Source organism: Scyliorhinus torazame, chromosome 11 (assembly GCF_047496885.1).
Source record: "Scyliorhinus torazame isolate Kashiwa2021f chromosome 11, sScyTor2.1, whole genome shotgun sequence".
Taxonomy (NCBI): domain Eukaryota; kingdom Metazoa; phylum Chordata; class Chondrichthyes; order Carcharhiniformes; family Scyliorhinidae; genus Scyliorhinus; species Scyliorhinus torazame.
The window spans coordinates 175109496-175130872 of record NC_092717.1 but is presented as its reverse complement, the minus strand read 5'-3'; the positions used below and the strand labels follow the sequence as shown (position 1 = coordinate 175130872).

General features: G+C 43.0%; 1 protein-coding gene across 2 annotated transcripts in view; it reads right to left on the bottom strand.

Annotated features, from left to right (window-relative positions):
• Positions 1-17788, bottom strand: part of rnf41l (ring finger protein 41, like) — a 62969-nt gene extending 45181 nt beyond the window's left edge. The window contains exons 1-4 of one of the 2 annotated variants that reach the window (XM_072468043.1): positions 17633-17788; positions 13739-13829; positions 11133-11367; positions 3578-3717 (exon numbers count right to left, since the gene is read on the bottom strand). In XM_072468043.1, the coding sequence (XP_072324144.1) occupies positions 3578-3717; positions 11133-11338 (346 nt within the window). In that variant the 5' untranslated portion in view covers positions 11339-11367; positions 13739-13829; positions 17633-17788. The remainder of the gene's footprint in view (positions 1-3577; positions 3718-11132; positions 11368-13738; positions 13830-17632) is intronic. The other variant, XM_072468042.1, reaches the window with a different exon arrangement.
• Positions 17789-21377: the final 3589 nt, after the last annotated feature.

The following is a 21377-nucleotide window of genomic DNA, read 5'->3' as shown; positions in this document are numbered from 1 at the left end:
GGGACTGGGAGCACAGATCGAGGTAGAAGAAGTGGTGAAAGGAATTAGGAGCATGCAGGCGGGAAAGGCCCCGGGACCGGATGGATTCCCAGTCGAATTCTATAGAAAATATGTGGACTTGCTCGCCCCGGTACTGACGAGGACCTTTAATGAGGCAAAGGAAAGGGGACAACTGCCCCCGACTATGTCTGAAGCAACGATATCGCTTCTCTTAAAGAAGGAAAAGGACCCGCTACATTGCGGGTCCTATAGACCTATTTCCCTCCTAAATGTAGATGCCAAGGTCCTGGCCAAGGTAATGGCAATGAGAATAGAGGAATGTGTCCCGGGGGTGGTCCACGAGGACCAAACTGGGTTTGTGAAGGGGAGACAGCTGAACACGAATATACGGAGGTTGTTAGGGGTAATGATGATGGCCCCACCAGAGGGAGAAACGGAGATAGTAGTGGCGATGGATGCCGAGAAAGCATTTGATAGAGTGGAGTGGGATTATTTGTGGGAGGTGTTGAGGAGATTTGGTTTTGGAGAGGGGTATGTTAGATGGGTGCAGCTGTTGTATAGGGCCCCAGTGGCGAGCGTGGTCACGAATGGACGGGGATCTGCATATTTTCGGCTCCATAGAGGGACAAGGCAGGGATGCCCTCTGTCCCCATTATTGTTTGCACTGGCGATTGAGCCCCTGGCGATAGCGTTGAGGGGTTCCAAGAAGTGGAGGGGAGTACTTAGGGGAGGAGAAGAGCACCGGGTATCTTTGTATGCGGACGATTTGCTACTATACGTGGCGGACCCGGCGGAGGGGATGCCAGAAATAATGCGGATACTTGGGGAGTTTGGGGATTTTTCAGGGTATAAATTGAACATGGGGAAAAGTGAGTTGTTTGTGGTGCATCCAGGGGAGCAGAGTAGAGAAATAGAGGACCTACCGTTGAGGAAGGTAACAAGGGACTTTCGTTACCTGGGGATCCAGATAGCTAAGAATTGGGGCACATTGCATAGGTTAAATTTAACGCGGTTGGTGGAACAGATGGAGGAGGATTTCAAGAGATGGGATATGGTATCCCTGTCAATGGCAGGGAGGGTGCAGGCGGTTAAGATGGTGGTCCTCCCGAGATTCCTCTTTGTGTTTCAGTGCCTCCCGGTGGTGATTACGAAGGCTTTTTTTAAAAGGATTGAAAAGAGCATCATGGGTTTTGTGTGGGCCGGGAAGACCCCGAGAGTGAGGAAGGGATTCTTACAGCGTAGCACGGATAGGGGGGGGCTGGCACTACCGAGCCTAAGTGAGTATTATTGGGCCGCTAATATTTCAATGGTGAGTAAGTGGATGGGAGAGGAGGAGGGAGCGGCGTGGAAGAGATTAGAGAGGGCGTCCTGTAGGGGGACTAGCCTACAGGCTATGGTGACAGCCCCATTGCCGTTCTCACCGAGGAACTACACCACAAGCCCGGTGGTGGTGGCTACACTGAAGATTTGGGGACAGTGGAGACGGCATAGGGGAAAGACTGGAGCCTTGGGGGGGTCCCCGATAAGAAACAACCATAGGTTTGCCCCGGGGGGAATGGATGGGGGATATGGAATGTGGCAAAGAGCAGGAATAACGCAACTGAAAGATCTGTTTGTGGATGGGAAGTTCGCGAGTCTGGGAGCGCTGACCGAGAAATATGGGTTGCCCCAAGGGAATGCATTCAGGTATATGCAACTGAGGGCTTTTGCGAGGCAACAGGTGAGGGAATTCCCGCAGCTCCCGACACAAGAGGTGCAGGACAGAGTGATCTCAAAGACATGGGTGGGGGATGGTAAGGTGTCAGATATATATAGGGAAATGAGGGACGAAGGGGAGACTATGGTAGATGAACTAAAAGGGAAATGGGAAGAAGAGCTGGGGGAGGAGATCGAGGAGGGGCTGTGGGCAGATGCCCTAAGCAGGGTAAACTCGTCGTCCTCGTGTGCCAGGCTAAGCCTGATTCAGTTTAAGGTATTACACAGGGCACATATGACTGGAGCACGACTCAGTAAATTTTTTGGGGTGGAGGATAGGTGTGCGAGGTGCTCGAGAAGCCCAGCGAATCATACCCATATGTTTTGGTCATGCCCGGCACTACAGGGGTTTTGGATGGGGGTGACAAAGGTGCTTTCAAAAGTAGTAGGAGTCCGGGTCGAACCAAGCTGGGGGTTGGCTATATTTGGGGTTGCACAAGAGCCGGGAGTGCAGGAGGCGAGAGAGGCCGATGTTTTGGCCTTTGCGTCCCTAGTAGCCCGGCGCAGGATATTGCTAATGTGGAAAGAAGCCAAGCCCCCGGGGGTGGAGACCTGGATAAATGACATGGCGGGGTTTATAAAGCTAGAGCGGATTAGGTTCGTCCTAAGGGGGTCGGCTCAAGGGTTCACCAGGCGGTGGCAACCGTTCGTCGAATACCTCGCAGAAAGATAGACGGAATGGGAAAAAGAAGGCAGCAGCAGCAGCCCAGGATCGGGGGGCGGGTGGAGGAACCAGAAGGACTCTCAGGGTTGTTAATATATACTGTATAGTATGTATAGGTCGTTGCTACAGATAATTATATATTGGACTGTTAAATTATATTTTTGGAGAGTGTTACTTGTGACAAGGCAGTTGCCAATTAGGGCTAGTTTTCATTTTTGTTATTTATTATTTATTCATTTTTTGTTTATAAAATAGGTCATTGTTATTTGTGTTGTTATAATATTGTGTAAAGGATGCACAATGTACTGTGTTGGTTGACCAAAAATTTTCAATAAAATATTTAATAAAAAAAAAAAAAAAATCTTTCCTTGTACATTAGATTTTAAAAACATGCTTTCTGGGGTGCAGGTTCATTAAAATCTCCACTATCAAGAGCATTTAAACAAACTTGGGTTAAGTCTCGATTTAACCACCAGGGGGCTTAGTTCAGCTACACCATCAGTTATAGTGACAAAGAAGTTGGAAATCAGAATGAAATTAACCTGACGCACAGCGAACTTATAAGTTGAATTTGGGTTTTTCCTTTCTTGAGCTAATTCTGAACAATTTTAGGAGATAATAAAACCACTACTTCAGGCAATAATAAAGACAGATACGGCAGAGGATAAAGGCCGGAATTCTCCAGCTGTTCGCTGGCAGCAGGTTTCTCTGGTCCCATTGGCAGTACACCCCTGCCTGCGGGTTTCCGGGTGATGTGGGGTAGCTTTAATGGGAATTCCCACTGACTGCGGCAGAGAATCCCACTGCCAGCGAATGGTGTATCGCCTCCTGCCGCAGAGAAACACGCTCTGGGAGGCCGGAGAATCCCGCCCAGAGTTTAGACAAATATTTTTCTACTTCACAAAAAAGAAAAATATCTGACCATTTAATAGTTCTGTTCTCATACAATTTTTTTAAGCCTAACACCCAGTAGACATTTTAACATCATTAGAAGTTTCCCTTCTTTCTATAATCATTTCTGAAAACATTTTATTTTGCACTCCGGCCCAATTTCGGACTTCAGTTAATGGATGCTCTTCTCTTTCATTAGACCTAAACCCAGCTCCTCCAGCTAATAATAATGCTGTTTCAAAGTGATTTTTGTTGCTTTTTACTTACCAGCATTTAGGCAAGGAACCTGGCTGTATTCGCACTCTCTTTCATGTCTGTCAATAGCTTCTAAAGAACAAATCGTTTCACAACCATGCTGTCTATTTTTGCACCTAATCTGAAGGCGATGCAAATCATTTCGCATATACCTGGTAGGGAAAAAAAACCACATTGCAGGACAGTTAAACTTTATTTCCCCACTCAGGCTTTACTTTACCAAAAACTATATTTTAAATTGGTGTTACGATCGCCATAGAGACCAGTAAAAGTGAAAAGATTCAAACAGGGTGGCACAGTGCCTCGTGGCGCTGAGGACCGGGGTTCAATCCTGGCCCCAGGTCATTCTCCGTGTGGAGTTTGCATTCTCCCAGTGTCTGTGTGGGTCTCACCACCCACAACCCAAAGATGTGCAGTGTAGGTGGATTGCCCCTTAATTAGAAAACTAAAAAAAAAAAGATTCAAACTTTGCTAGCTGAAAGAATGATATAGCAAGATTTTGTGTTTTAAAAGTTTTAATTTAGCAAATAATCAAAAGTACCATGGACTAAACACTATTTTCTTTTCGTAGGCAACTTACACTTTAAAATGAAGAGGAACTTTCCCCTTTTATACTCATCACAGATCACACATGCCATGGAATTACAGTCCTTATAATAAACAGTCCACAGTTGCCTCAGCTTCCAATGGGTTTTCATATTCCTGATTCACTAAGTAGTAACTTGGAGCGACTGTCTCCAAGCAATTTTCTCAGTTTTTGGAGTTTCTTAAACCCACCACCAGCTGTAATACCTATTCCAGGGCAGCACGGTGGCACAGTGTTTAGCACTGCTACCTCACAGCACCAAGGACACAGGTTTGATCCCGGCCATGGGTAACTGTTTGATCCCGGCCATGGGGTAAATGTCCATGTGGATATTGCACATTCTCCCTGTGTCTGCATGGGTCTCACCCCCACAACCTAAAAGATGTGGAGGGTAGGTGAATTGATCACGCTAAATTGTCCCTTACAAAAAAATACCTATTCCGATTGTTCATCTCTGGTCATGCCGGGACAAATCTCCTGAAATACGTATAAAGCTGCAGAATGCGTCTCTTCGACTAGTCACCTTCTCCGCCTGCTCTTTGCTGACCACACAGAAACTGCTATATGTCTGTATTTTCACTGATTTGTAGAAAAGCTTTCAACATAATCTCAAAAATGGCTCTGAAGACGACATAGGGACTCAAAACATTAACTCTGTTTCTCTCTTCACAGATACTACCAGACACAGTCTCTCCACAGACATGCTGAGTTTTCCGAGCATTTTCTGTTTTTATTTCAAAAATAAATAGTAATGTCTGCCTTCTTCCCCATGGTAACAATAGACACATTAGCAATTCTACCTAAAGGTAAATTCGCTATCCTTAACCCCCAACTCTCTCTCACCTTAGATGTAAATGGATAGCTTACAGCACATCTGTTTATGACCTGGTTAAAAAAATTATATTCATTTTTTAAAAATAAATTTAGAGTACCCAATTATTATTTTTTTTTCCAATTAAGGGGCAATTTATCATCATCGAATTCATAGAATTTACAGTGCAGAAGGAGGCCATTCGGCCCATCGAGTCTGCACCGGCTCTTGGACAGAGCACCCTACCCAAGGTCAACACCTCCATCCTATCCCCATAACCCAGTAACCCCACCCAACACTAAGGGCAGTTTTGGACACCAAGGGCAATTTATCATGGCCAATCCACCTAACCTGCACATCTTTGAACTGTGGGAGGAAAACGGAGCACCCGGAGGAAACCCAAACACACACGGGGAGGATGTGCAGACTCCGCACAGTGACCCAAGCCGGAATCGAACCTGGGACCCTGGAGCTGTGAAGCAATTGTGCTATCCACAATGCTACCGTGCTGCCCAGTTTTGCATGGCCAATCTACCTAACCTGCACATCTTTTGGATTGTGGGGGTGAAACCCACGCAGACACTGGGTGAATGTGCAAACTCCACATGGACAGTGACCCAGGGCTGGGATTCGAACCCGGGTCCTCAGCGCCGTCGTCCCAGTGCTATCCACTGTGCGACCATGCTGCCCCCCCCCCCCCCCCCCCCCCAAATTATATTCATAATAAAATTTTGTTTTAAAAATACCAAAGTCCTGTTTCGACACAAAATCACTCCTGGAGCGAATCAATCTTTCCGCACAGTTTTACAAATAAACTAAAATATTGGGGTTTCGGTCCAGTGTCCTTGCCAATGTCGGGGGCTGGCCTGGAATCGTAATAGTTGGCTCCTCTGTACCTACTTCTGCATAAAGAAACCAAATCGAAGTGGAACTCTACACAGGAGAAGGCTTTCAAAGGTGTGAAAGCGCTGCTGCAATTGAAAAATCTGCTAATCCATTTTGATCCAGGCAGGGAACTTAATCTGTTGTGCCCTACTGTGTGGGGGTTGTACTTTCTCATGTAATGGAGGGTGGGTCTGAAAACACCATTGATTTTACATCTGGAACGCTGATAAAAGGCTGAAAAGAGGTAGTCACAGTTGGACAAAGAAAGTCTAGCTATCATTTCCGGAGTAAAAATATTCCATCAGTACCTTTGTGGGCATATATACATATATATATAATATATATATATACTGACCACAAGCCGCTGATGAGCCTTTTCAGTGAGTCAAAATGTATTCCTGTTCTGCATGTCAATCTAACCAGAAGGTGGCACCACCAGCACCATTACATCCTTGGGAGTGGCAGGTTTTTTCATGGGTCACATGTTTTTAGTAGTCTTGGATGCACATTCTTTTTTATTTAAATTTAGTTTGCCCAATTCTCTTTTTTCCCCCAATTAAGGGCAATTTAGCGTAGCCAATTCACCTACCCTGCACATCTTTGGGTTGTGGGGGTGAGACTCACACGGAAACGGGGAGAATGTGCAAATTCCACACGGACAGTGACCCGGGGCTGGGATCGAACACGGGTCTTCGGCACCGTGAGGCAGCAGTGTTAATCACTGCGCCACCATTCAGCCCGTGGGTACACATTCTAAGTGCTTAGAAGTATACATCATGAGCAACATTACAGCTTGAGTATCATAGAGAAGCTATGCCAAGTCATAACAATTAATGGGGGTTATTGGATTATCTCATTCCTGAGAACGAGCGAGTTGTTCCAAGTTTATGTAAACGAATAGGAAACTTACGAAGGGGGGAATGCAGTGGCGTTGTGGTATCATCACTAAGCTAGTAATCCAGGGACCCAGGGTAATGCTCTTGGGCCCCTGGTTCAAATCCCACCATGGCAGATGGTCAAATTTGAATTCAATAAAAATCTGGAATTAAATATCCAATGATGATCATGAAACCATTGCAGATGGTCATAAAAATCCTTCTCGTTCACCAATGTCCTTCAGGAAAGGAAATCTGCCATCCTTACCTGCTCTGGCCTACATGTGACTTTAGATTCTCAGCAATGTGGTTGCCTCTTAACTGCCCCCCTCTGAAATGGCCTAATAAACTATCCGTTCAAGGGCAATCAGGGATGGGCAACAAATGCTGACTCCATGTACCGTGCCTGTTCATCCAGCTTCAAATGGTTTGACAGAGCAAGCTGTTCAGACATTGAAGGAAGGATTGAAGAGGACGGCAGGTGATACTTTAGTGACCAAGCTCTCAAGCTACTTATTTCAATACCATATCACACCACAATCTACAGGACTCTCACCAGCTGAATTATTGTTGGTTGGAAAACCAAAGTCTCACCTGGATCTGCTGCATCCAGATGTCAAAGCAAAATGGAAAGAAACAAGAAAAGCAGGAGACATGATTATCATGCTAAGGTGAGATGTTTTAACCCAAATGGTTGTGTTTATATCAGGAATTTTGGCAGTAACCATTGTTGACTACCTGGGGTTATTCTTAACCCAAGTGGTCCAATATCCTTGATAATGATATTGAACAATGGAAGATATGGTCATAGGCACCAAGATCATATTTGTTTACGTCATGACTTGGAAACGGCAAAAGTTCCAGATAACACAATAGGAGGGAATATGGCTGTGGAAATTCAACAAGAAGTGGTTCCTGTTATATCAGGACTTCCAACGGACTCTACTTCAGGAGGGACACTCATGCACAGATACTCAATCTACACCTGCACCCACAAGTTCAGTTGAACTAAGATGCATCGCCAGAGTTATCTGTGGTACTGCACAGATCACAGCATAGTTGCAAAGCTCCTGAAAGACTGACTTATAATTAAGGCATTAGTTTGAATTGTATTACTTTTTTTATTAATTTAGAATACCCAATTATTTTTTTCCCCCAATTAGAGAATGTGCAAATTCCACACAGACAGTGACTCAGAGCCGGGATTCGAACTCGGGTCCTCAGCGCTGTAGGCCAACCGCTGCACCACCGTGCCGCCCTTAATTGTATTTCTATTTTATTTTCAAATAAATTTAGTGTACCCAATTCATTTTTTCCAATTAAGGGGCAATTTAGCATGGCCAATCCACATAGCCTGCACATCTTTGGGTTGTGGGAGCGAAACCCACGCAAACACGGGGAGAATGTGCAAATTCCACATGGACAGTGACCCAGAGCTGGGATCGAACCTGGGACCTCAGCGCCGTGAGGCAACAGGGCTAACCCACTGCGCCACCGTGCTGCCCGTATTTTTATTTTTATGGGGGATTAAAATTTAAGGGTGGAAAAGTGTTATTATTATGCATTTCTTATTTTAATCCAGTGCTGATGTCATCAGTAAGTGCTGTGACATTATTAGTTATTGTTACTTGTGTATATTTGTATTTAACTGCCGTTAGTTCTAATTCTATTCAGTTACTGTTATTTCGATGTTTAACTAACTGCTCCCATTCTTGAGTCCATAGTATTTTACACTTCTTTATTTTTATATATTAAAGACTAAAATTAATGCGTTTCAAATATCTTTTTGTGGTCAAGTTACCACAATCATGAACATTAAACCTCATGCTTAAACAATGTAAATGAAAATCAATACTTGACACTGTTTTTGAGTTTCGCACACATGGGCTGGTAGGGTTCAGACTGTACTTTGCCCATTGCGAAGAGTGGTTAGGACATGCTGTTTGATACCATCTGCCAGTCTTTGAGATGTATGCCCTACATACCTAGCATCACACTGGCATTGAAATTTGCCATTGACATTACCCATTTGTGTGATAGACAGAACGTCTTTTTGGCAAAGCAAAATCCTCAGGTGTGTTAAGAATTACAGTGACAGCAATAAAGTAAATTAACGTGGTTAGGAAAAATATGTAATGTATATATACACACACACAATTGTTTATTAATATGAAAAATGGCAATAAAAGTTTTTTTTTTTTAAAGAATTACGGTGACAGCCAATTTAAGATTGTCAGTTGGGCTGGAAGCTACATATATTAAAACACAGGTTCTATTCTTTGCAGACAGAAAGAACATGGACAGGCATTGTGCTTGTTTCAGCTAAACAAAGTGACAGACATTCGCTCAGAGCAATGCTTTGACCAATCAGAATCAAACTGCCTAATTCAAACAGTGCTTGGCAGTTAACTATCAGTCACCTGGTGCATTCTCCATAGCGACATTCCTACCAGAGTCTACTTGCCAACCAATCAGCATTTTCTTCTAATAGACTTTAAATTGTTGTTTACCATCTAATCAGTATTCTTGCAAAGTGTCCTGATGAGTGCAAGATGAAAAGCAATACTAAAATCAATCAGGTAGGTGGATTGGCCATGCTAAATTGCCCTTAGTGTTGGGTGGGGTTACTGGGTTATGGGGATGGGGTGGAGATGTTGACCTTGGGTAAGGTGCTCTTTCCAAGAGCCGGTGCAGACTCGATGGGCCGAATGGCCTCCTTCTGCACTGTAAATTCTATGATTCCAGATACCAAACAAGATATGTTATCTATAAAGCAGGGGTAGAACTGCTATTTTTACGGACAAAAACTTAGTTAAAATAACAGCTGTTGCATAACATAGCTCACAGTGAGTTGGAGTTTACATTGTTGAATGTTGAAAAGGTGGGTGAGCGCTGGGGTGAAGGAGTTGGTGAACAATGCACATGCCCCCAGAATTGTTCGAAAACAAGCCTGTAGCACAGCTCAGAAACAGAAAGTTCAAGCAATTTATATTAGTTTGTTAGAAATAAACAGCATTTTGCATCCTCACTATAGATACGTGCATTAAAAAAAAGTTTTCACACATAGTTAGGTAAATAAATTAGTCTACATGCTCCTTCCTGGGGGGGGCGGGGGAGGAATAGGTTTACTCCTCGGATGGGAATGGGCGTTTTAACTGTGTGATTTTCTTTTATAGTGAGGATAAAGAAATATATGAACTTAAGAATGGGTTAAACAAGTTTGCACCTTTCTTTACTCAGTATCATATCAGGGCAGTGTCCTGGGCTCAACTATTTTCATCTGCTTCATCAATGACCAACTCTGCATCATGCAGTGGGATTTGAGGCTATTGACTGCAATGTTCATCTCTATTCACAATTCCCAAGATAAGGAAAAAGTCAAGGCTTACATGCAGGAAGAAAAGTGAAGATGAGAGAGATAATTTGTGGAGTGAAAATTGATAGGCAGGATGCACTTGAAAGGCTGGCTATGATTATAATGGATAGGGCAGCAGGGTGGCGCAGTGGGTTTGCCCTGCTGCCTCAAGGCACCAAGATCCCAGGTTCGATCCCGGCTCTGGGTCACTGTCCGTGTGGAGTTTGCACATTTTCCCTGTGTTTGCGTGGGTTTCGCCCCCAAAGATGTGCAGGGTAGGTGAATTCGCCACACTAAATTGCCCCTTAATTGGAAAAAAATGAATTGGGTACTGTAAATTTATTTTTAAAAAGATTATAATGGATAAACTGGCTGTTCCCGATGGCTTGTATCTCAGGCTTCTAAGGGACATGGAAATGCAGATAGCAAAGTGCTTGCTATGATATTCCAATCTTCCCTGATTGGGTATGTTAGAGGTGTCAGAGGATTGAAAAGCAGCCTTTGTTCAAGAAAGGGTGTAAGGACATTCCGAGTAATAAGCTAGTCAATTTATCAGTTGTAAGAGTTTAAAATCAATAATCAAAAGAAAAAATTAACATGCATTGAAGAGTCGTTTGAGTTAATTAAGGAGGGTCAGAAAGGATTTAAAAAAAGGCAAAAGATGTTTGACTATTCCAATTTAACTTTTTACTGAAGAAATAGACAAAGTTGATAAAGGGAACACGATGGATGTTGGCCATATATATTTGAAGAAAACATTTGTCAAAGTACCAAATGAAAGACTGATTCAAAAAACAGAGGCTCGTGCAAGTACGAAGTTCAGTGTCAGCTTGGATAAAAATTTGTATTTTCTAAGATATAGGCTACAGGCATTCCGTTCAGTTGGTGGGAAAGTCTCTCAGCATATCCGATTGGAAGAAATTTGCATTTGAGCCAATTTTCTGTAAGAAATTTTCCCAGAATAAATTTGACTATTAAGTGTGACTGAGAAAGTGTGCAAGTAGTAAGCATGCAAATCCTTTGTTTTAAATATTACAAACAGATGTCCATATTACCTAAATAGTGGCCGAAGCATGGATACATCCAGGGCCTGACGATCTTCGGGACAATTATGGTTTTGCACCAGCCACCCATGGATACATGATGTGCAGAAGGCATGTTCACACGGAGCCTGTAAAGGATTCTCCAACACATCTCGGCAGATACAACACAGCAGTCCTTCATTTACGTAGCCTACAAATCGCTCAATATCATATCCCATTCTCTGCACCTGTTTTTAAAAAAAGGAGACTAACAAAATATTAAGTTTAAAAATAAATTACATGCTACAATATAACTTGTTTTAATATTGAATAAAGCCATTGTTTATCTTCCTAATTATTTGATAAACTATTACAAATTTGACTTTGACAATATTAATTGGTGTGATGATTCCACGACGTAGTTTATTAAGCAAAATGCTTCGCTGAGCCAATGGACATGGAAGATCCCAGGTTTGTGCTGAAATCAGTGTTGAATTTATTGACGCTAGCCAGGAAAACAGTAAGGGCACCAAATTATTTTTTTTTTATTTAAATTTTAGAGTATCCAATTAATTTTTTTCCAATTAAGGGGCAATTTAGCGTGGCCAATCCACCTACCCTGCACATCTTTTGGGTTGTGGGGCGAAACCCACGCAAACACGGGGAGAATGTGCAAACTCCACACTGACAGTTACCCAGAGCCGGGATGGAACCTGGCACCTTGCTGCTGCGAGGCAGCTGTGCTACCCACTGCGCTGCCCTTGGGCACCAAAATTTGCTCACAGGTTAGAAATTGAAATCAGCTTCAGTTCCTACTCCAGACCAGCATTCAGACAGCTCTACTGGAACTGTGTATATAGTGTCATGGGAGTGTCCCTTTAAGAAAAGGTTTCTGTTTTATCACATGGCTTCAGTGATGTCATTTTGTGGTGGAGCTGAGCTATGGCTGTGAGGTTTATTTTAGTTTCATTTTCAGTTTTGACTGCTGTGAACTACAGACAGAGAAAAGAAGTGTTTTGGCCTGTCTCTCTATTTCATTTTAAATATCTGTTCCAGTAGAAATCACCCTGGTGGTGGCTTTGGATATATAATTGCTTTCCGGAAGGAGTTGAATCTGCTGGTTAAACATTGGACCAGAATTTCAGTAAATAAACCAGTCTTAGTCAAGCAGGAATGCAGTGTGGCTGGGCCATGCCCTTGAAAGGTTTTTTTTTGTTTATTGGACTTTGTTATTGAATTGGAACAGTTAAAGGGGAATTCATTAAGTGCTATACATAGATTACTGTAGTTGTGTGGTGTCTTTATTTTGTAATTGCTAAAAATTCTTGCTATATGTTAATAACTAAATTAAGTTAATAACTAGAATAAAGCTTGTTTTGATTAAAGTGTCTAGGAAGACTGATGAATCACACCTGAAGGGAAGGCTCATCCTAGCCAAATTCTACAAAAAGGTTGTAAGTCAGGTGGACTTCATAATATGCGATGGAGTTTCTAAACCCTGGCCCATAACAATAGATATTGGGTAATTACAGGTTTGGGCTCAATTGTGAAATCTTCTGCAGTCAGTTAGCCTGCTGAACTGTATTCCAGTGAGGAAACTAAAGCCTTCAGGCGAGGTTGGGAAAAAATTGGGAGGGGGAGGGGGGGGGGGGGGAAAGAGGAGAAACGAGCACTGTGAACATGCATACTCACAACTTTGAATTTCATTCACAATGTGAGAAACAGGTTTCCCAGCAAACTTTCTCTTGTTAAATTCTTTGGTATCCAGCAAGACTAACATTTATTGCCAATCCCTAATAGCCCTTAAAAAGGGTGGTGGTGAGCCTCAATTGTTGCAGTCCATGTTGTAGATACACTCAGTGTTGTTGGAGCGAGAGTTCCGTGAGTTTTTCTCTTTATTCTTTTATGGAATGTGGGCGTCGCTGGCAAGGGCAGCATTTATTGCCCATCCCTAATATCAATTGAACTGAGTGGCAGTTAAGAGCCAACCACATTGCTGTGGATCTTGAGTCACATATAGAATCATAGAATTTATAGTGCAGAAGGAGGCCATTTGGCCCATCGAGTCTGCACCGGCCCTTGGAAAGAGCACCCTACCTAAGCCCATACCTCCACCCTATACCCACAACCCCACCCTATCCCCGTAACCCCACCTAACCATTTTTGGACACCAAGGGCAATTTAGCATAGCCAATCCACCTAACCTGCACAATTTTGGAATGTGGGAGGAAACCGGAGCACCTGGAGGAAACCCACGCAGACATGGGGAGAACATACAGACTCTGCCCAGGCCGGGAATCGAACCTGGGACCCTGGAGCTAGGAAGCAACTGTGCTAACCAGTGTGCTACCGTGCTGCCCTTGACCAGGTAAGAACAGCAGATTTCCTTCCCTAAAGGACATTAGTGAACCAGATTGGTTTTTACAACAATTGATCATGGTTTCATGGTTATCATTAGACTATCTGCCATGGTGGGATTCAGAGCAGTACCCTAGGTCTCAGGATTACAAGTCCAGTGACAATACCACTGTGCCACAGCCTCCCCAGCAACACTACTGACACAGTGAAAATTCATTTGACCTGGTTTAACTAGAGTAACAGTTTCAATTTGAAAATATAACAATTGAGAAAATACTGACTTGTATTTGAATGCACTTGCAGGGATCATAAAAAGATCCTATCCCACAACTGCCTCCATGCTATGTGAATCCATAGCTCATCAGTTCCAACCTTCAAAGGCAAGACAAAAAGGAGCAGTTGACATATTTTCTAATTCACAGCTAGTTGTTCAGGGAGAAAACAATAAGCCATTTACATGAGCTATTTTTTGGCACAAATCAAATTCATATTATAGATCACCAATTCTCTTGAATATATATATATATATATATATATATATATGTGAAATAATTGAAAACTACGCAACTCCATTATTTCTGTGTAATTTTCACGTACAAGCAGAAATACTATAATCACGAAGCAAAGGTAACAAAAGAATCACTCCAGTGTGGAGTATTTGCTTTTTAGTCTGTTCTGCTTTAACTCTGCTCGGTTAATGGTTTTTGATCAGCTGAATTTCACTTTTCCCATTGCAGAACTTCCTTATGAACTCCAATGGTATTGACAGTTTCCCTTCATTTTCTCCAAATCTTGGCTGGGGGATTGCTCCCCCCCCCCACCCACCCCCACCCCCATTTTTGACGGGGAGTGGGGGTGAATAGGAGCTTGTAACAGACTGGCAGCCTCGAAGGCTCTGATTGTGGCTAAATCTACTGATGTACTGTGGTGCCACAGTCCGTAGATTATTACCTAAATATAGTCCACTTAAATATTTTGGGGGCAGAGAATCGAGGGAGAATCCCAAAATGGCATTTATGCTGGCGGGATTTCCCCACTGGATTGTCCTTGCCCCCGCCAATTACTTAATGGAGCTCCCGCCATGAAAGGTCGGGATCCCCATTACTATACATTCAAATATCGTTAGCGGGCTTTCCCGCTCTATTGTCACCCCATGCTGGGAATTCCCCCTTGCATGGGGTTCCTGTCTCTATGGCGGAGACCCATTTTTTTTTTCAAGATCAGGGCACTCTTCCAATTGCTTGAAGATTAAAGTTTCTGGTGAGGTGAACTCTGACATTGTGGGTCCTGCCTCCAGAATTGTGTTTTGGCTAAGTGTCCAAAAACATGGCAGTGGAATCAGAGTTGGCATTTAGTCAAAAAATGATAACAATCCCGCCCCTTGTGAACCCCTCATCTAAAAAATATTAATTCCTATCATAACTGAACAGAAAAATCACCAAACCAAATTTACACAATAAATGTATGCATGAAGTCCACCCATATAATTGTATAATATTAAAAATACTGTGGATTTTTGCATTTAAATTTAGTTTATTGTAAGAAAATGAATAATATGGAAGGCTGATCTTTGGTCTCTCAAGGAACCAAAGGATATGGGGATTGGATGGGAAAGTTGGGTTGAAGCTAAAATGCAGCCATGATTCATTGAGTTAAAGTCTGTGTGACATATTCGTACAAATAAAGAGTCTTTAAGTGAATACTATCAGTCTTGTGTCGTTTGTCATTTATGAACTCTCGAGGAGATGAGGGGGCAACACTGCGCTCTATTAATGCTAGCCTCTTGCACACCCCAATTTGGAACAGTGACCAGAACTCTGGAATACCTTGCTTACCTAACTTTCCATCTTCAGGCCACTCCTTGAAACTGCATCGCTTTGACTGCTTTGACCACTGTTTTGGTCAACTGGCCTAATATTATTATTAGTATTGCAGAACAGGCCAGGGAGGCCGAGAGGAGCGGCAGCTACAACAAAGCTAAGGGCAGTTCGGGTATTAGAAAAATCTTGCCACATTCACAGCCATTCCACAGTGATAGTAATCACCAAACCTCCTGTGCCAGGGGGTGGAAGGGAAGGAGGGAGAGAGGAAGGATGTATCCACACAGCGGGCCCCCGAGGAGGAAAACCCAGGCTGAAAGACAATTCATCTCCAACCCCCACTTTCATATGAATTTTGCCAAGGCTAGCTTCTGTGCCAGCAGAAGCCATTGCAAGGTTGGTGTTAGTCAAACCCAACTCCTTCACTCAACTTTTGTCCACTCCCTCTTGGGGAGGGAGCTGGTTTAGCATAGTGGGCTAAACAGCTGGCTTGAAATGCAGAACAAGGCCAGCAGCGTGGGTTTAATTTCCGAACAGGTGCCGGAATGTGGCGACTAGGGGCTTTTCACAGTAACTTCATTGAAGCCTACTTGTCACAATAAGCGAGTATTATTATATCTCCTTACATGACTCGGTGTCATATTTCATTTTATAGACATCTATTTATACTCCCTTTAATGCAAGTTGGCACTGTTAAACTGTTGTATCTGTAACTTTTTCCCAGCTGAAAATAAGACACAAGCATGAAATGTTAACCTGTTTTGTTCTTCTGCCACAGATGTTGCCTGATCTGCTGAGTACTTCCAGCATTTTGTGTTTTTCCTTCAGATTTCCAGCATCCAGGGTATCACCTTTCCTACCTGACCATGAGATATGATGTGGAGATTCATGTCACATTACATTCATCCCCCACCATCTGGCCTGCAAAATCCTACCAACTGTCCTAGCTTGAGACAATTCACACCTCTTTAACCTGGGGTTACCCCATCTCTGGATCTGTAAAGATTTAATCACCTGCTAATGCTCGCATTCCTAGCATTGTTTGGCATCTTGGAATTTGTCTATATATGTGTTTCTGGAACAGACCTCTTCATTCACCTGAGGAAGGAGCAGCGCTCCGAAAGCTAGTGACATCGAAACAAACCTGTTGGACTTTAACCTGGTGTTGTAAGACTTCGTACTGTGAACATGAGATAGTCATTACTAAATCCAACAGATTAGTGAGAAACCTCTTTACCCACAACGGTCATAATGTGGAACAAAAACAGAAAATGTTGGACAATCTCAACAGGTCTGACAACATCGGTGGAAAGAGAACAAAGCTAACCTTTCTCATCTGGATTTCTCTGTAAAGCTAGAGGGAACAGTAAATAGGGTCAGATTTATACTGTTTTGAGAGCGGGGCAGGGGGGGGGGGGGGAGCTTGGAGCTGGATGGAGGGACAGCAATAGGTAGAGATAGACAAAGACGACATGGACATCTTTTTTTTTAAATGTGTTCATGGAATGTGGACATCACTGGCTGTGCCAGCATTTGTTGCCCATCCCCGAGGGCATTTAAGTGTCGAACATGTAGATCTAGGCCAGACCAGGTAAGGACAGCCAATTTCCTTCTCATTAATTAACCAGATGGGTTTTTCCAACATCGACAATGGTTTTATGGTCATCATTTATGGTCATCATTAAGACTTTTAATTCCAGATTTTTTTAAAATCAGATACAAATTTCACCATCCTGACAGGATTCGAATCCAGTCCTCGGAGCATTATCCTGGCTCTCTGGATTACTAGTCCAACAACAATATCATTGCGCCATTGCCCCCCCCCCCCTCCCAATGTAAAATGGGGGTGATAATGATTATGAGGGGTGCTGATAGTGGTACATTAAGAGATCAGAATGTGTTAATAACAGAACAGAGGGTAAGCATTGTGTCAAAGGATAACTTGGAACAGGGAACCGATGGCCCAAGTGGGGTAGAGCAGAGGAGAGACAATGTTGAAGGAAAAATGGACCCATGGAAGAAATGAAAATAAATAGAAATAAATGGAGTGAAGGTGGAAGAGAGCATTCACAGTCTCAAATTGTTGAACTCAATGTTAATAGCGCTGTAATGGGCCATAATGTGGGGTGGATGACAAAATGAATCTAGGAGAAATAAAGCAGAACAAATCCATGCAGCAGAAAAGAATAGAGGATTATGATGGTGAAGCTGCAGCTTGTTTGGAGCACAAACACCGACCTATGTCTCCCCTATTGCTGCGCTATGAATTGGTTGTCACCCAATAGTTTTTTTTTTAAATCGGTGAATTAGTGAGTGCATCGTACAACAACATCAGGTTTAACCAAGAATCGGTACCTCTGCCGTCCCTCCCGCGTGGGCTTCTCCGACAATTTGAGCCGCTCAGCTACCGCTGCCGTAAAATGTCTGCTGCGCTTTACGCCTTTCGTTGCCAATGGTAACCCCCAGGCCCGGGGCCTGGGCGGCTCAGCAATTGGTTGGTGGAGTTGAGTGAACGATCAGTGTTTTTAAAACCCGGTGATTTCACTGCGAGCAGATGAGGAATAGGGGAGGTAATCACTGGCATTTATGATTTTTTTTAAACTCCTGTTCGTCGCCGGGATTTCCACACCGCCCCACCCTCCCCCCAATGATTCTTCATTTCTCAGCGAGAGGTTATTCCTGTAATTTAGATTTCCGTTATACTAACGTTAATGAAGGCAAATATCACACCTGCCCATTACTTTGCACCAAACTGGGATATTTCAAATTAAACGGAAGTACCCCACTTGACAAGACAGTAATACTAATATACCCACCAATCCAATGAATCAGGCATCAGCCACCATTTTCTCCCTCTGTCACACTGAGCACATTTCCTTACGCTCCTATCCCATGGGATTTTCCGTTAGCCAGAGTAAGAACTTGCATTTATGTAACATATTTAAAATAAAGAATGCCCAAGGACTTCTCTGATATTCATAAAGAAAACGGATGCAAGGGCAGAAAGGGAGAGACAGGGTGTCCAAAGGCTTGTTTGAATCGTTCGAATTTCAAGTAGTTTTTTTTAAAGGAAACCGATTGAAGTGCTTCAGGGGTGAAATTCCATAAAATAGCCACTACCACGGGGGGGGGGGGGGGGGGAACAATATAAGATAAGGTTGCATTAAAAGCCGAATCAGAAGAAATACATGTTTATTGCTGGAGGATATACAAATGGAGGAGGTTACAGAAGGCAGTGCCATAAAAATGAGCACAAGGATTTGAAATTTAACACTTTAGGGAGGTGGTGGCTGTCATGATATTCATATAAACATATCATGGTGCAATCACACACACACACACTGATGGACAGATCAACGGACCAATCAACACACCCAACATCACAGCCACTCACCAGTGAGAGCACACGCACTATAAAACAGGGAACACGACAGTTCCCGCTCATTCCAGCAGGAGATAGCTCAGAGCACAGAGCTCACAGTGTGCCACTCAGACAGCCACCATGTGCTGAGTGCCTCTCTAAGATAGTGTTAGGGCTGGGTCCACGGTTAACGGGTAAAGTACGAAACACAGCCATGAGTTAACATGTTGTTATCAAGAGTAATAAAACAGAGTTGTACCATCTACAACCGTGTTGGTTATTTTGTATAGCGGAACACCCAACACGACAGTGGCGTAGTGGTATTGTCACTGGACCAGTAATCCAGACACCGGTAATGCTCTGGGGACTCTGGTTTGAATCCCGTCATGGCAGGTGATGAAATTTGAATTCAATAAAAAATCTGGAATTAGAAGTCTAATGATGACCATGAATCCACTGTCGATTGTCATAAAACCCCATCAGGTTCACTAATGTCCTTTAGGAAAGGAAATCTGCCGTCTTTACCTGGTCTGGCCTACATGTGACTCCAGTTCCACAGCAATGTGGTAGACTCTTAAAAATGCCACTTTTCAAGGGCAATTAGTCGCTTTGCCTGCGACGCCCACATCTCAAGAATAAAGAAAAATAATTAGCGTATTGGAAGTCAAATGTAGATTTGTAGGTTGGAGGTAATGGGTGATTGTGACATAGTGTTGGATGGAACTGTTTTATAAAGCTTTTGCATAACTGATCTGATACGATAATCCTCAACTCCATTTTCCTGCCTTATCACCATTACTGATTAAAAATCTCCCTATCTCAGCCTTGAACATACTCAATGACTCAGCCTCTACAGCCCTCTGCAGTAAAGGATTCCACAGATTCACTCCAAATCTCGGATTTAAATGGGCGACCACTTGCTCTGAGATTATGCCCTCTGGTCCTGAACTCTCCCACAAGGGGGAACAACCTCTCAGCATCTACCTTGCCAAGCCTCCTGAGAATCTTATCTGTCTCAATAAGGTCGTCACTCAGTCTTCTAAACTCCAATGAGTACAGGCCCAACCTACTCAACCTCTCCTCATATGAAAATCCCTTCATACCCGGGATCAACCTAGTGAACCTACTCTGGGCTGCCTCCAATGCCAATATATCTTTCCTTAGATAAGGGGACCAAAACTGTTAACAGTATTCCAGGTGTTGTCTAACTAGTGCCTTGTATCGTTTCAACAAAACTTTTCTTTCTGTCTAATTTTAAGTTCCATATCTTTAGTCATCCAGAAAGCTTGAGAAGCCTTTCCTTTCCCTGTATCTAAATTATCTATTCTTTGAAAACCTCCCAGTGTTCAGTTACTGTTTTCTCAACCATTTTTTGATTCCAACTTACCTGAACCAAATTCCCTTCAACTGATTAAGGTTAGACCCCTTCCAGTTATTTTTACCCTTGATTGCTTCCGATGTTTATCCATATGACTATATGATCACTGTTGCCCAAATACTCTCCCACTAAACCATGCTCCACATGCCCCACTTTATTCCCCAGAACTAGTTTCTGCACTACTTCCTTTCTCATTGGGCTGGGTACACATTTCAGTAATTCTTCCCTCCTTTCCCCGAATGCACATATGAACCCAGTCTTTATTAGGATAATTTAAGAGCTGCAATGTCACTTGAAATTCTTGCATCTGTTTCTAATTTGTATGCATATTTACTCCCCTATCTCCTTTCCACGATTTGTTAGCCTATAGTATAAATAGCAGAAAAACTGCCCTATTGTTCCCTAATATTAACAAAGTAGACTCTGCTTTGATCCCTCATCCTTGTACAGTGCCTTTAATAATTTCAGTGGTCAAAATTTTCAACCTTCTTTTTTCTCATCTTTGCTGAATACCTTGTAGCCTGGAATATCAAATTCCTACCCCCCCCCCCCCCCCCCCATCTGAGAGTCAGTTCTGCTATTTCCACTTTGTCTTAATCCCATGTGTCGAGTCTGCAGCTCACCAACATTACTTACCATGCTACATGCATTTTGTGTACATGAACTCCAAACCCACCTTTGATTGCCTCATATTTCCCCATTGTCTGTTTCCTCCTGTTTCTGAATTTTTAAAAATTCTTTTGTTGCCTGTGTCTCTGAGACCTCTGTGCACTAATGTTTCCTTCTAATGTCCATAATCCTGTTAACTTTGTTTAAACCCTTCCACTCAGCTCTGTTAATGTTCCAAAGGTGCATTGTTCTTAGCTCTGTTGACCTGTGATTCTTCCACTTCAATCAGGTCCCTCCTGCCCAGAATTAGTCCTGGCTGCCCTGGAATCTGATGTAAAAGATTGCCACCCACGATGATCTGCCTTTTAACTTCCACATTAACTCCTAAACTCTGACTGAAGTACCTCCGTTTTTTTCCTTCCTACATCATTGGTTCCTACACGGATTATGACATATAGCTGTACCTTTCCCCTCTCAAAAATATTCTGCACTCTTTCAGTGATGTCCTTTACCATGGCACTAGGAAAACAACACACCATGCAAGACTCAACAGTTGCAGAAATGTCTGTCTATCCCCTATCAAATATCCTCTGGCAATTGCATTCATCATTTTGCTCTGCCCTGTGTGCAATCTTTCTTCTCACTGCTATGAATGTGCTCTGGATTAAAATTCTCCAAGGTGTCATCGCTTGCATTAGTGATGCTGAAAATAGGTTTGAGAGTGAAATGATCCTGATGGGTTGTTGCACTGC